This window comes from Mercenaria mercenaria, chromosome 10, assembly GCF_021730395.1.
Source record: "Mercenaria mercenaria strain notata chromosome 10, MADL_Memer_1, whole genome shotgun sequence".
In the NCBI taxonomy this organism is placed as follows: domain Eukaryota; kingdom Metazoa; phylum Mollusca; class Bivalvia; order Venerida; family Veneridae; genus Mercenaria; species Mercenaria mercenaria.
This window is the reverse complement of record NC_069370.1, coordinates 62,808,108-62,823,751: the sequence shown is the minus strand read 5'-3', so window position 1 is coordinate 62,823,751 and position 15,644 is coordinate 62,808,108. Positions and strand designations below refer to the sequence as shown.

Here is a 15,644-nt window from a genome sequence, read left to right as displayed (position 1 = left end):
ACAGAAATTTGGCCTTAACCACAGCCTCAAATAACTGTCTGAAACAAGAAACAGATTTCTAACTCGGGAAGCTATAAAATTTAGGAATTAAATCAGAATCTATTGGGACATTAAAGCATTTTGAGGGATAAGGAATTTCAAGTTCACAGTTTGCGTATCATTTAATCGTAGCATGCATATTCCTAAGGACCAAGCTTTTTAAATGAAACAAATGAAAACGATGACTTTGCTCCCCAACAGATGTTTCCCGAACGGTAAGTTTCCCATACCCAACAATGTTTTCTAAATTTATCAGATACTCTCATGAAGGTTTAAATGTGTGCTTCTTGTTAAATGAGGCGCAACATGAGAAAAACAACAAAGTGCATCAGCCATCAGCATGGATCCAGACCAGCCTGTGCATCAGCACAGTCTTGTCTGGATCCATGCTGTTGTTTTCAAAGCTTACTGCAATTAGAGACACCGATAGCGAACAACATGAATTCTGACCAGACTGCGTGGATGCACTGGCTGGTCTGGATCCATACTGGTCGCAAACGCACTATGTTTGTTTTCTTGTGGTGCGGCTCAAGTTTTGTTTTGAAGAACAATTCCTTTAATTCAACGTCACTGGGGGACTTCAATCTGTGAAATATGACAGAAGAAAGTTACTCATACCTTTGAAATGTATGTGTTTTTACCACAGGAGTGAAATAAAGCAATTACATTAATTAAGTATTACACTGGTGTAATAAAGCTTTGATGTTGACGTCTAACTTACCAGGTCTATAGTAGGTAATGAAAGAAGAAATACAATGTACTTAGGTTTCAGTGGCTAAAGCATACATGTAATAAAAAGGTATTACAGTTGTGTCCTTCCACATTGAAAGTATTACTCTTGATGAATAAACTTGCTTAAATGCAGGACAGAGTCTTGCATTTTATTATTTTATTCAACTTGTATGTTAAATTCAATATGAAAATACACGCATGTAACATATGTAGATTATGTTTTATAGAAATATCATTTTCAAGAACTAAATTACATTAAATACCTTAAATCATAATACCAGTAACTTAGCAAATCATCGCAAATCTGTAAACGACAACTTTAAGCTTTTAGGTCCATTTCAGATTCCTCAAACTTTATCGTTAATGAGTTATTTCGTTAAACATTTGAACTTGTTCTCATATTCTTTGAGTTACCTTGTTGTGTTTTTTCACCACTAGAGATCCCTCCTTTCTTATCTTCCACGGAGTCCAGGGTTTCGGTCTCGGCAATTCCGTGCTTGACGTCTACTAACCAACTCGGTGTTGTCCATTGCCATTGGACAGCATCCCCCTGTTGCACTTTTACAACTAACTTGTCGAATGAGTACGGGTATTGCTCTAAACATTTAAAGATATATTATTACTAATTTTTCATTAAGATATTTTATATTTAGATATTAACTTAAAATGCAGATACTCCGTGTTGATATGTAATTTTCTTTCGAAAAATTCTGTCCGAAGAGAAAATCTAGGAAATCTAGGAAATGTCTAAATATAATGTTTACAAGGGGTTGAAAATTGTAAAAATAACTATAATACATAAGTTGCATAAAGGTATCAAAGAAAAACCTTAAAGTGTTAAAATCACGTTTGACATTTTGTAAACCAAATGACTGTCATTTATTTGCATAATATCAACATTTAACAAAATAGTAAATATTTGAAATAAGATTATGGAAATATTTGGAGTCCATAAACATTTGGATTAAATTGTTGGACTAAGGGGCCTCCGTGGCCAAGTGGTTAAGGTCGCTGACTTCAAATCACTTGCCCCTCATCGATATGGGTTCAAGCCTCACTCGGGGCGTTGAATTCTTCATGTGAGGAAGCCATCCAGCTGGCTTACGAGAAAGTCGGTGGTTCTATCCAGGTGTCAGTTCACATGACATCATAACGTTAAAATACTTGCTTACCTCCCGTTGTACCATTATTAAAGACATAATGTGTTTTGACTGTAGATTCAATATCGCACTTAATTTGATTGTCCGTCACACTGTCCACAATACATTTGTAGTCGCCAACAGATACCTAAATTTTAGCAAATAAAAAACATTATAATTTACTCAAGAAATAATATATAGAAGAACAATATTTCATGATATCAAGAGATGTTTATATGCTGTAAAGGATCTCTGAACGCGACCATCAGAAAATAAAAATGACAATTGTTAAGTTACTGTAGCCAGAACTAGGCTAGTGTTTAATTATCCATACAGTCTGTTTGCATTAAGTTTAATGTCATTCTTTTATTTATCATTTTGAATCTTGAATAAACATCTTTCTTAAACACTATTTTTAGGTGACTGTATGTCGCTAAACAATATGCTAAAGTGACGTCATTATTGCCATGTTTAAAAGAAATTGTGCAAGTATTTTTTTTATTAGAAGTCCTGTTTCATTCTTTAAAGTTAATTTCCCTTAATCTACACAAATATGCTTCACCTAAAAATGGTAGCAATGCATTTAGGTAGTCACTACCAAAATTTGGTTGAGTTTTGGTAGTCACTATCAAAATACGTTACACTCAACACAATTTGGTAGTTTACAAAAATATAGTACCAAAATGCGTTGGATATGTGCACATCCAATGCAAAACGTAATTACTAATAATCTAATGATATACAAAAAGAATATTTTGTGATAAATGGACAATATTATTTCAAAGAGAGATGGAACTTAGTCACTCATCCGACCTTGACCTTTTGACTTAGAAAATATAATGGACCTAGATTCAGTCAAGCTGGACCATGGAACATACGTGAGAGAGATCAATGCAACTCTAACTTTGACAAACATCGAGAGCTATTGAACGAACTTGGCACAACACTTACTGTTCACCACATTTTTTGTTTTGTCGTTCAGATGACCCTGGTACAGGTTTCATAAACGCCCATAATTAAGTATAGACAAATATTTCAATGTTGTTTAATATAGTGAAATACAATTAGATAATCCAACCCGGTAGTCAATTTAATTCAGATGGTTATTGATAAATATATTCACCGAGACTAACTGAGGTTGGTCGAGTAACTATCAGGCACTCGTATTTTTGTTTAATGGACATAACTTTCTTGTATTTTCACCTGCTGTATTTATACACTAAAATAAAAATCTAAATCTAACGATGGAGAATTTAGTTTATAGAAAATTATACAAGTAAGCCCATGCCAACATTTTACAATGCTTTTATGTTGTTTTTCAAAGACCCATAAAACATGCACAGAATTCACCATTTATGTTTATGTGGGATATTTTAATAAATATCTAGGTGGAGGACCTACCTGCTATCCTCACATTTATACTTCGTTTTACAGAATTCAACATTTTGTGCTTTAAAAAAATATTGGTGGGCTATCCCTCCTACAACATTAGCACATTAAAACAATAAAACAACTCAATGTTATTGTATAATAGCACATTAAAACAAGAAAACAACACACTGTTATTGGACAGGAAGAGACGTTTGAGACCCCTTTCACACACTCAAGAACCTACATTTTGCTTTTTTATATGAAATCAGAAGCTACATTTTGCGTGTTTTTATATGAAATCTTTATCTTGGGAGGGGAACTCCTAACCCCTTTCCCCACCATTCCTTCCTCTTATTTTCCTCTTTTGTACGTAATGTAAAATGTGTAGAAAAACTAGAATGTGTCTGTAGGATACAGGGTGTGCCCCCACTGGTACATTTGTCACAAATAAGTGGCAAAAACTCAAACGTTTGCAATCGGGGGCACCTGGGGGCTTTTCCCACCTCAAAAGCCGGAACATTTAGGATACATCATTATTTTTTGTTTGTTTTGGGGTTACTGTAAAATCATTTACTTTCGTGGGCATGAAATTTCGTGGTTTTGGTCCAAACAGCAATTTCGTTGGGATATGAATTCGTGGATTACAACTTTTGAACATAAAATGAATGGGAATTTTACTTGTTCGTTGCGATTAAATTTCGTGGATTGACTCAACCACGAAATCCACGAAAATTAATCCCCCACGAATATTAATGATTTAACAGTACTTTAAACCCAACAAAATAAAATGAATATATCCGTTCTGTTTTCTGTTTCTTTTTAATTTAAATGAATACATAAAAGGTATTTATTTGTTTCCTTGAACGCCGTTAAATGCTTCTATCAAAATCAAATGGAACTTATTAAACATTTTACACATGAATTGAACATGCTCATGTTGTCAAGACTAAATGTATTTTTTTTTGTTTTGAGTATTGGCCCGTTTTAGCTCACCAAAGCAATGCTCAGGTGAGTTTTTGTGATCCATCGATGTCCGGCGTCCATTGTCTGTCTGTCGTCTGTCTGTCAAACCTAGCTTGAATACATTTTGAGTAATTGTAGGATCATATATTTCTTCTAGAAAATGTTCACTGTTGGAACACACTTTTGTGTGTCATTGATATTTTAGAGACATTAACTTCTTTTTCATCCCCGTTTGTTTCTAGTGTTGTTTCGACGATATCAGTTCTACATACGAATCTTACATTGTCAAAATGGCCTAACCCTTAATACACAAGGTGCATATGTAGTTGCGCTTATCTAAAAAAGGGCATTACTTAATAAAAATAACCAGACATGCACTTCCAAAAAATATACTAACGTTCACTTCATGCTGATGGCATATACAAAGTTGCATTTTAATCGGATGGAAACTGTACAGAAAACTGATGTAGTTAGTTCAAAAGGGATATAACTTGAAAAAGAAAAGTACCGGACATTTAAGTCTGAACAATATGCCTTTAGGTGCCGATGATGCATGCTAAGTTTCACTCAAATCAAGCTTTAGGTGCTGATGATGCATGCTAATTTTCATTCAAATCAAGATATGCAATCTTTAGAAGTTGAGTACAAAAAGTAACACTATAATTATAATATGGTAAAGACAAAAAAAACCGCAAACTTCATGAACAATAATTGGACAAGACAGTCCCGAAGATATGCGCATGTCCAACCAATATAAAGGATGTATACCGAGTTCCTTCTAAATTATATTAAAACTAAAGTAGAAGTTGAATACAATAATGCTTGGAGGCAGTTGTAACATTTTCAAATCCTAACAAGAGCACCGCCAAGCGGGGCAATATACGCCCGAAGGGTTACATCACAGGATGGGAGCAAAATTTAAAGAACATGACTGTTGAAGACCAAAGGACAGGAACAACAAGAAGAAGAAATTCAAAAAAAAATAATAAAAATTATGTCCACAAAAAAATTCTTACCAGGTAAAGTTATGTCAAAATACATCTAATAATTGGATGTACCATCCATGTTGTACCACAGAAAAGTGGTCTCGGTTTTTCCCTACAGCCAATAATAAAAAAGTTTCAAAATAAGCTATATATAGTAACAAAAAAGGGGAGTAATTAAAAAAAAATATTGTAAGAGAACAAAACGGGATCTGCCAAATAAAACAAGAGCACTGCAGTGCATAGCAATAAATACAAAGCAAAGTCATATATGACCTTTGACCCCTAAGTGTGACCTTGACCTTGAAGTTAGTCATCCAAAACAAGCGCATTGCACGTCGTCTCAGTGTGGTGAATATTTGTGCCAAGTTTCTTTGAAATCCTTCAAGCAGTTCAAGAGTTACAGAGCGGACACAGCAAAGTCATATATGACCTTAAACTCCTAAGTGTGACCTTGACCTTGAAATTAGTCATACGAAACAAGCGCTCTGCACGTCGTCTCAGTGTGGTGAACATTTGTGCCAAGTTTCTTTGAAATCCTTCAAGCAGTTCAAGAGTTACAGAGCGGACACGAAACACACTCATATGACCTTTGACCTCCAAGTGTGACCTTGACCTTGAAATGAGACATCCAAAAGATGCGCTCTGCACGTCCTCTCAGTGTGGTGAACATTTGTGTCGAGTTTCTTTGAAATCCTTCAAGGGGTTGAAGAGTTACAGAGCGGACACGAAATTGCTAACGGACGGACACCGGGACCATAACATAATACGTCCCTTCGGGCGTATAAAAAGGTGCATAACTAATATACTTAGAATACAAGTTTTAATGTATGCATGTCGACTTTATATTGATAGTTTCATTTGAACTGGATGGAAACTGTAAGCTGAGTTGAGCACACGAGTTCAAATGTAGTTTTAATATAATTGTCTGGTTCAAGAAAAGGGGCATAACTCCTATCATAGAAATAAAAGTAAGAAATGAAAGTACTAGTAATATGCATATCTCGTTTTCAGATGTTCAGTTGAATAACGTATGTCAGCTTACAGTGGCATCCAGTATGGAAATGTTATAAATTCTCATGCATCTAATACGAAAAATCTAATACAACAAGAGCACCGCCTTGCGGGTGCTGACGCTCATCTGACTTTTTTTTTTGTATAATAGAAATATTGTCCTACCCATGATTTTCTAAGTCTATAAAGGGCCATCATTCTTGCAAAAAGTAGGATAGAGTTATGTTTCTTGATGTACAGCGTCCGCTTATAATGATGAAAAACTGCTGCAAGTTTTAAAGCAATAGCTTTGATAGTTAATGAGAAAAGCTGACTTAAACATAATACTCAACCAAGAAAACTGATTTTCTAAGTCCAAAAGGGGCAATAATTCTTGCAAAAAGCAGGATGGAGTTATGTTTCTTAATGTACAGGGTCAGCTTATGATGGTGAACAAGTGTTGCAAGTTTCAAAGCAATAGCTTTGATAGTTTCGGAGAAAAGTTGACTTTAACATAAAACTTAACCAAGAAATCTGATATTTTCTAAGTACAAAAGGGGCCATAAATCATGCAAAAAGCAGGATGGAGTTATGTTTCCTGCTGTACAGGGTCAGCTAATGATGGTGAACAAGTGTTGCAAGTTTCAAAGCAATAGCTTTGATAGTTTAGGAGGAAAGCTGACCTAAACATAAAACTTAACCAGGCAATGCCAACGCTGACGCCGATCAAGTGATGACAATAACTCATCATTTTTTTCCAAAAAATCAGATGAGCTAAATATGTATAACGAGATCATTAATGTGTAGAAATTACTAATCTAGGGTTAGGGCAGAAATTCACAAATTCAAGGAAACCAAAATGTATCCGCATATAGACGCCTAAAATGCTAAAGCGAAAGAATGTGTGAATTGAACTCATATTTAGGTAACCGAATTCAGCCCGAGAAGGTGAAGTTGTTATTTTATTTATTTTTATTTATGATCTTTTTTGCTAATAGTAAAAGTCCTACAGGATCCTCGCACAATTCTTAAACAAACATGTCATATTCCCCAGGTTGTAGAGAAAATCACATTATACCTTTTTAAATCTCCGATAGAAATTTAGGCATGGTCATTTCACGTGTAGCCTTATTTTTACCTAGCAATTCGAATAACATTTGGCATACATGTGAAAGCCCTAGCCGATTCCGAAATGACAAAGAAGAGATAACTAGAATGTGTCTGTAGGACACAGGGTGTGCCCCACACTGGTACATTTGTCACAAATAAGGGGCAATTATTCAAATGTTTGCAGTCTAAATGGGGTAAAGCATCAACAAACATTTTATGAAAAGGATTCATTATTCTAGGCCATTTCAGGGGTCATAACTTTAAAAATAGGGGGTGAAGCCAGCCAAAAAATAAGAGGTGTGCAAGTTTATATCATAATAAAGACTTATGCAAGTTTTGAACCACAAATAATATTAAAAACCTTTTTAGCTAGGTGCTCACTTTTTGTCTGGTTGGGGGAGAGGGGGTGGGAATGGGGGTGACCGGGTGAGGGTACAAAACATCACATGTTGATTATAAATATTGATGGAAAATCAAAAATGAAAAAAAAAAACAAGAGGGCCATGATGGTCCTATATATCGCTCACCAGCTGATCTGGCCTACTGACCTACTTTTGTACCCCACATGACCAAAAGTTGAACTTGACCTAAAGATCATGAAGACAAACATTTTGACTAAATTTCATAAAGATTTGGTTCCAACTGTGGCCTCTAGAGTGTTCACAAGCTTTTTCTTTGATTAAACTGGTGACCTAGTTTTTGACCCCACATGACCCAGCTTCGAACTTGACCTATAGATTATGAAAAGAAACATTCTGACTAACTCTCATGAGTTTCAAACTTAAATTGTGGTCTCTAGAGTGTTGAAAAGATTTTCCGTTGATCTTGCCTAGTGACCTAGTTTTTGACCCCACATGACCCAGATTCAAACTTGACCTGGAAATGATTAAGAAAAACATTCTTACCCAGTTTCATAAATATTGGGTCACAAAGGTGGCCTCTAGAGTGTTCACAAGCATTTCCTTTGATTTGACCAGGTGACATAGTTTTTAATCCAACATGACCCAGTTTCAAACTTGACCTAGAAACCATCAAGGCTAGCAATCTGACCAAGTTTCATAAAGATTGGGTCACAAATGTGGTCTCTATAGTGTTCCCAAGCTTTTCCATTGATCTGACCTACTGACCTAGTTTTTGAACCCACATGACCTAGATATCATCAATACTAACATTCTGATCAAGTTTCATGAAGACTGGGGCAAAAATGTGGTCTCTAGAGTGTTCACAAGCTATTCCTTTGATCTAATTTACTGACCTAGTTTTTGATCCCACATGACCCAGTTTCAAACTTGACCTAGAAATCATCAAGACAAACATTCTGACCATGTTTCGTTAAGATTAAGTCACAAATGTGGTCTCTGGAGTGTTCATAAGCTTTTCATTAGGTCTGTCCTACTGACCTAGATTTTGACTCCACATAACCCAGTTTTAAATCAGATCTAGAGATCATCAAGACTAACATTCTGACCATGTTTCATAAAGATTGAGTCACAAATGTGGTCTCAAGAGTGTCCACAAGCTTTTCCTTTGATCTCAACTACTGACCTAGTTTTTGAGCCCACATGACCAAGTTTCAAACTTGACCTAGAGAACATCAAGACTTACATTTTGACCAAGTTTCATAAAGATTATGTCAAAAAATGTGGTCTCTAGAGTGTTCACAAGCTTTTCCTTTGATCTGTCCTACTGACCTAGTTTTTGCTCCACATGACCCAGTTTCAAACTTTAACTAGAGATCATCAAGACTAACATTCTGACCAAGTTTCATAAAGATTAGGTCACAAATGTGGTCTCTAGAGTGCTCACAAGCTTTTCTTTTGATCTGAGGTACTGACCTGTTTTTCACCCCACATAACCCAGTTTAAAACATGACTTAGAAATCATCAAGACTAACATTCTGACAAAGTTTCAAAAAGATTGGGTCACAAATGCGGCCTCTAGAGTGTTCACAAGGCAAGTGTTGACGGACGACGCACGCCGAACGACTGACAACACACGACACACGCCGGACCGGACAATGGCCGGTCACAATAGCTCACCTTGAGCACTTTGTGCTCTAGTGAGCTAAAAAAGGGTGGTGGTGGTGGGGTGGATGCATGATCCGGGTGGTGGGCATGACTCAGCGGGGTGGAGGAGTGAAGTGGGGGAACAGTACAACTTTGCATGTTGATAAATATTCATGGAAGGTTTGAAAAAAATAATAAAAAGGAACGAATTTTTTTTTGAAGAATGGGGAGGGGGGGGGGGGGGGGGGGGGGGGGGGGGTCGAGGATGGGTGTGACCAAGGCAAGGTGGTGAACAGGTGTGGGCACACAACTTCACATGTTTATAATAAATGTTCATGGAAAAGAATGGAAGAAACTTAATGAAATTCTACCAGTTGGTTGGTTTGTTATGTATAAATCTGTAGATTTTTAAACAATTAAAGGGCAACAACTCTAAGGAAAATTTACCAATTAAAAAAAAATAACAGGCATCATCGAAGTATGTTGGTTCATATTTATTTCAAGTTTCATAAAATTCTACCAGCTTGTTACTGAGAAATGGCTGCAGAAGTGGATTTTTCATTAAATCAAGGGAAATAACTCTAAGGGAAGTTGACTAATCAAGAAAAAAAATTGACGGGCATCATCGCAGTAGGTTGATGCATGTTTATTTCAAGTTTTATGAAATTCTACCTGATAGCTACTGAGAAATGGCTGCGGACGGACATTTTAGGGCAGTTTTCATTTAATCAAGGGTAATAACTCTAAGGGAAATCGACTAATAAAAAAAAACTTGACGGACATCATCGCAGTATGTTGGTCCATGTTTGTTTCAAGTTTCATGAATTTCCACCTGCTTGCTACTGAGAAATGGCTGTGGATGGACATTTTTGGGCATTTTTCATTAATCAAGGGCAATAACTCTAAGGGAAATTGACCAATCCAAAAACAACTTGACGGACATCATCGCAGTATGTTGGTTCATGCTTATTTCAAGTTTCATAAAATTCTACCTGCTAGTTTCTGGGAAATGGCTGCGGACAGACCCACGGACGGATGCACGCACGAATGAGCACACGATTGGAACCTTAGGTGGTAGGAGGTGTGGCCTAGGAAATAAAAATCCTTTGTATTCATTCCGTAACCACTTAATTCTTTTGTTCTTAAGTAGTCATTCTATTGTTTTCAAACAATGGAATGACAACCTAATACATGAATCGTATGGCCACACCTCCTACCACCTAAGGTACCAATCGTGTGCTCATTCGCACTGACGGATGGACAACGCCATTTCAATACCCCCTCGCGATTTCATCGGCGGGGGATAAAAATAGGAGGTGCCCAAGTTCATATCATGATTAAGACTCATGCAAATTTCATGAATCTATATCATATACTTTTTGAGCTAGGCGTGTCACAAGGTGAAAATGTGCATTTTTAACTATTTCAGGGCCATAACTCTGAAAATAGGGGGCAGAGCCACACGAAAAATAAGAGGTGCGCAAGTTCATGTCATGATAAAGACTCACGCAAGGTTTAATCAATTTATATAAAATACATTTTGAGCTAGGCACTTCACAAGATGAAAATAAGCAATTTTGACTATTTCAGGGGCCATACACAAAATGAAAAATAAGAGGTGTGCAAGTCCATATCATAATTAAGACTTATGCATGGTTTCATGAATCTATATCAAATACTTTTTGAGCTAGGCATGTCACAAGGTGAAAATGTGCATTTCTGACTATTTTAGGGGCCATAACTCTGAAAATTGGGGGCGAAGCCAGACGAAAAATAGAAGGTGTGCAAATTCATATCATGATAAAGACTCATGCAAGGTTTCATCAATTATATCAAATACTTTAGAGCTAGGCGTGTCACGAACTTCGGACGGATGCACAGATGCTCTGACGGACGGACGCCAGACGCCAGACAAGACCAAATCTATATACCTCACCACTCATGTGGGGTGGGGGGCACAAACTTGACTTTTCTGAGTGCATGACTCTGAATTAGAGCTTTGTCAGTAAACAAATGTTCAAAGTTACAAGGGACATTACTCTCAAAATTCAAATCAGAGTAATGGGGATTGTTTCTCCTGGTGTAGACTTTGATAGTGAATAACTATTTTAAGTTTCAAGTCAAAAGCTTTCATAGTAACAGAGATATTAGACGTTATCAAAAAATTTAACAAAACATTCCAAGTTAAAAAGAGGCATAATTCTGTCAAAATTCTAATCAGAGTTATGGGGATTGTTTCTCTAAGTGTAGACTTTGATAGTAAATAACTACTTTTAGTTTCAAGTCAAAAGCTTTCATAGTAACAGAGGTATTTGACTTTATCAATAATTTTAACAAAACATTCCAAGTTAAAAAGGGGCATAATTCTGTCAAAATTCAAATCAGAGTTATGGGGATTGTTTCTCTAAATGTATACTTTGATAGTAAATAACTATTTTAAGTGTCAAGTCAATAGCTTTGAAAGTAACAGAGATATTTGACTTTATCAAAAACTTTAACCAAAAATTCTAAGTTAAAAAGGGGCATTTGTCAAAATCCAAATCAGAGTTATGGGGATTGTTTCTCCTGGTGTAGACGTTGATAGTAAATAACTATTTTAAGTTTCAAGTCAATACCTTTGATAGTAACAGAGATATTTAACTTTATCAAAACCTTTACACCGACGCTGACACCGGGGCGAGTGCAATAGCTCTACTTTTTCTTCGAAAATTCGAGCTAAAAAGGTTTCTGTTAGCACTCATTTCCCGTCTGGTGTGTATGTGAAACCTTGGGCAATATAGTGAATATACATGTATTTGACGTCTGACTGGCAAGCTTTCTTATAAAATGTATGATATAAACTTACAACTGCATCTGCTTTAATACTTCCAAATCCTTCCCCAATAATAGTCAATGGCGTTCCGCCGAATTTAGAACCAGCAGTTGGGTAAATCTTAGAAACTGTAAGTATAACATCAACCGTAGGGATGCTATTTCTAAAATACAAAAAGAATATTATTCAGTAAATCATGCATGCACTTAGCAGCTTTAATTGTTTGCTGTAGTGGAATTTCTACAATAATTTATAAAGAATATTAGATAATTAGTAATATTAGTAACAATTTTCGAATAAATAATATAGGGTTAAAAAATCTTAAACAAAGATCATGATAACTAGAAGAAAAATGATACACTTTCAAACAATATAACTATCAAGGTAATACAGATCAAAAGCCTCATAACAACCATCAAGAGCATTTGTTTTGATTTTTCTAAATATGCCGTGTTGACTTTTATTTTTACACAGTGCTAGGCATCAGCTGATCAATAAGACTGTGACTTCAAAGCTACGTTATCAGAGTAGGAATAAAACAAGAGGGCGAAGATGGCCCTAGGTCGCTCACCTGAGAAACAAACCATAACAGTGTAAAAATGTTTGACCTAGTGATTTCATGGAAACAAATATTCTGGTCAATTTTCATTAAGACTGGTCCAAAAATGTGGTCTCTTGAGTTTAAAACAAGTATTTCCTTAGATATGACCTAGTGACCTAGTTTTTGACCCAAGATGACCCATATTCAAACTTGACCTAGATTTTATCAAGGCAATCATTCTGACTACATCTCATGAAGACCAATTGAAAAATACAGCCTTCATCACATACACAAGTTTTTTCTTTGATTTGACCTAGTTTGTGCCCATTGATGACCCATATTCAAAGTCATCCTAGATTTCATTAAGGCAATCATTTAGACTAAATTGCATGAAGATCAACTGAAAAGTGTAGCCTCTTTCGCATACACAAGGTTTTTTTAGATATGACCTAGTGATGACCCATATTCAAAGTCATCCTATATTTCATCAAGACAATCATTCTAACTAAATTTCATTAAAAATAATTGAAAAATACAGCGTCTATTGCATACACAAGGTTTTTCTTTGATTTGACCTAGTGACCTAATTTTTGACCCCAGATGACCCATATATAAACTTCATCTAGATTTTATCAAGGCAATCATTCCTACCAAATTTCATGAAGATCAAATGAAAAATACAGCTTCTATCGCATACACAAGGGTTTTCTTTGATTTGACCTAGTGACCTAGTTTTTGACCCAAATGACCCATATTCAAACCCTACTCAGATTTTATCAAGGCAATTATTCTGACCAAATTTTATGAAGATCAATTGAAAAATACAGCCTCTATCGCATTCACACGGTTTTTCTTTGATTTGACCTAATGACCTAGTTTTTAATCCCAGATAACCCATATTTAAAATCGGCCTAGATTTCATCAAGGAAATCATTCTTACTAAATTTCATGAAGATCAATTGAAAAATACAGCCTCTATCGCATACACAAGGTTTTTCTTTGATTTGACCTAGTGACCTAGTCTTTGACCACAGATGACCCATATTCGAACTCGACCTAGATTTTATCAAGGCAATCATTCTGACTAAATTCCATGAAGATCAATTGAAAAATACAGCCTCTATCGCATACACAAGCTAAATGTTGACAGACAGACGACAGACAGATGGACGCCGGACATCAAGCGATCACAAAAACTCACCTGAGCTAAAAATAAAATAAAAATCACTTACTGCCAGTAACACAGAATCGTATGTCAAAAAATGAATAACTGTTATCAAATTTGTTCTCAATTTATATGCTTAAAAAAGTTTTCTTTGGATTTTTAGTTTATTATTCCAATCGGGTACTTTCCGATAGTATTGGCAATACTTTATAATTTTATAATAAAACTAGAGATGCTTTTGAGAAAAACGCATGTCTCCTACAACTGCCCCTATGAAAAATGTCTAGTTTCTCTAGATGGCTTAGATGAGTGGACCTAGTTAGACGGCTTGGACGAGTGGACTCAATCAGTAATTGAAGGGCCATAATTCAGAAGTGCCTGGGTGGATTAAAAAATTGCTAGTTATCGAACTTGGCCGAAGTCTTATGGGGAAACACATTTTGTTCAAGTTTGGTGAAGATCGGATGAGAAATGTTCGACTTAGAGTGCAGTGGGGACAAGCTTTTTGACAGACACACACACAGATTGACACACAGACTGGAGTAAATCAATATGTCTGCCTTTACAAAATGCTGTAATTTTCAAATCTTTTAAGGAGTCAATATCTTTGCAAGAACAACTAATTGTTTAAACGTACGACTTTAAAATGACACCGCTGGTTCCGATGAATACAAGAACTGGAAGATTTTTCCCACTCTGCAAACCTCGCGGTGTTTTTGCTTTTATTACTGTATCATTTCGAAATATAATTTCCAGTTTAGTCTTTCCAATAAAAACATCTCCTGTGTTGCCCATCCCATTACCAGTGATTGTAACAATTTGACCTCCTGAAAAAGGCAGAAATTAACATAAGAAGTTACATAATTTGGTAGAGTAAAATGAATATATCCCTATATCATTATCTTTTGTGTAACAAGAGGGTCATGATGACCCTGGATCGCTCACCTGAGTAATATGAGCTACATATTTTTAAAGGTCAAACTGATGCTAAAATATTAAAAAAGTAGGTCAGTAGGTCACATTCTCGGTCACTGAAAGTCAGTTTTAAGATTGGTGTGCAAAACTGTATATGACATCCAAACTTCAAGACTGTATCTTAAAAAACAAGAAGGTAGGTCAAGGTCACAGTCAAATGACCCCTACTTTGGATCATCAGGTAATTTTAATTAAACAGTCCAGGAAATATGATCAGATAATTTTTGAAGTATGTTTTCTTATATATTAACTCATATAACGAGTAACCCCGAGCGGGGCCTCTTTTCACCCCAGGGGCAAAATTTGAAAAATTTTGGTGAAGGACCACTAGGCAATGCTACATACCAAATATCAAAAGCCTATGCTTTATATTTTCAGGCAAGAAGATTTTAAAAGTTTTTTTCCTACATAGGTCTACGTAAAACTTTGGACCCCTGCGGCAGGGCCTCTTTCCACCCAAGGGGCATAATTTGAACAATTTTGGTAATGCAAGGCAATGCTACATACCAAATATCAAAGGCCTAGGTCTTGTGGTTTCAGACAAGAAGGTTATTAAATGTTTTTCCTATATAAGTCTATGTAAAACTTGGGACCCCCGGGGCGGGGCCTCTTTTCACCCCAGGGGTATAAATTTGAACAATCTATATAGAGGACCATTAGATGATGTCACATGCTAAATATCAAGGCTCTACGCCTTGTGGTTTTGGACAAGAAGATTTCTAAATTTTTCCTACATAAGTCTATGTAAACCATGTGAACCCCCAGGGCGGGGCCATATTTGACCTTAGGGGGATAATTTGAACAATCTTGGTAGA

At 36.0% G+C, this 15,644-nt stretch overlaps 1 protein-coding gene across 1 annotated transcript in view; it reads right to left on the bottom strand.

Annotated features, from left to right (window-relative positions):
• The window catches only part of LOC123560682 (fibrocystin-L-like), a 67,514-nt gene that overhangs the window by 21,504 nt on the left and 30,366 nt on the right, over window positions 1–15,644 (bottom strand). Inside the window, exons 10-13 of the mRNA XM_053516952.1 lie at window positions 14,584–14,681; window positions 12,182–12,311; window positions 1,944–2,058; window positions 1,186–1,368 (exon numbers count right to left, since the gene is read on the bottom strand). Of these exons, the coding sequence (XP_053372927.1) occupies window positions 1,186–1,368; window positions 1,944–2,058; window positions 12,182–12,311; window positions 14,584–14,681 (526 nt within the window). The remainder of the gene's footprint in view (window positions 1–1,185; window positions 1,369–1,943; window positions 2,059–12,181; window positions 12,312–14,583; window positions 14,682–15,644) is intronic.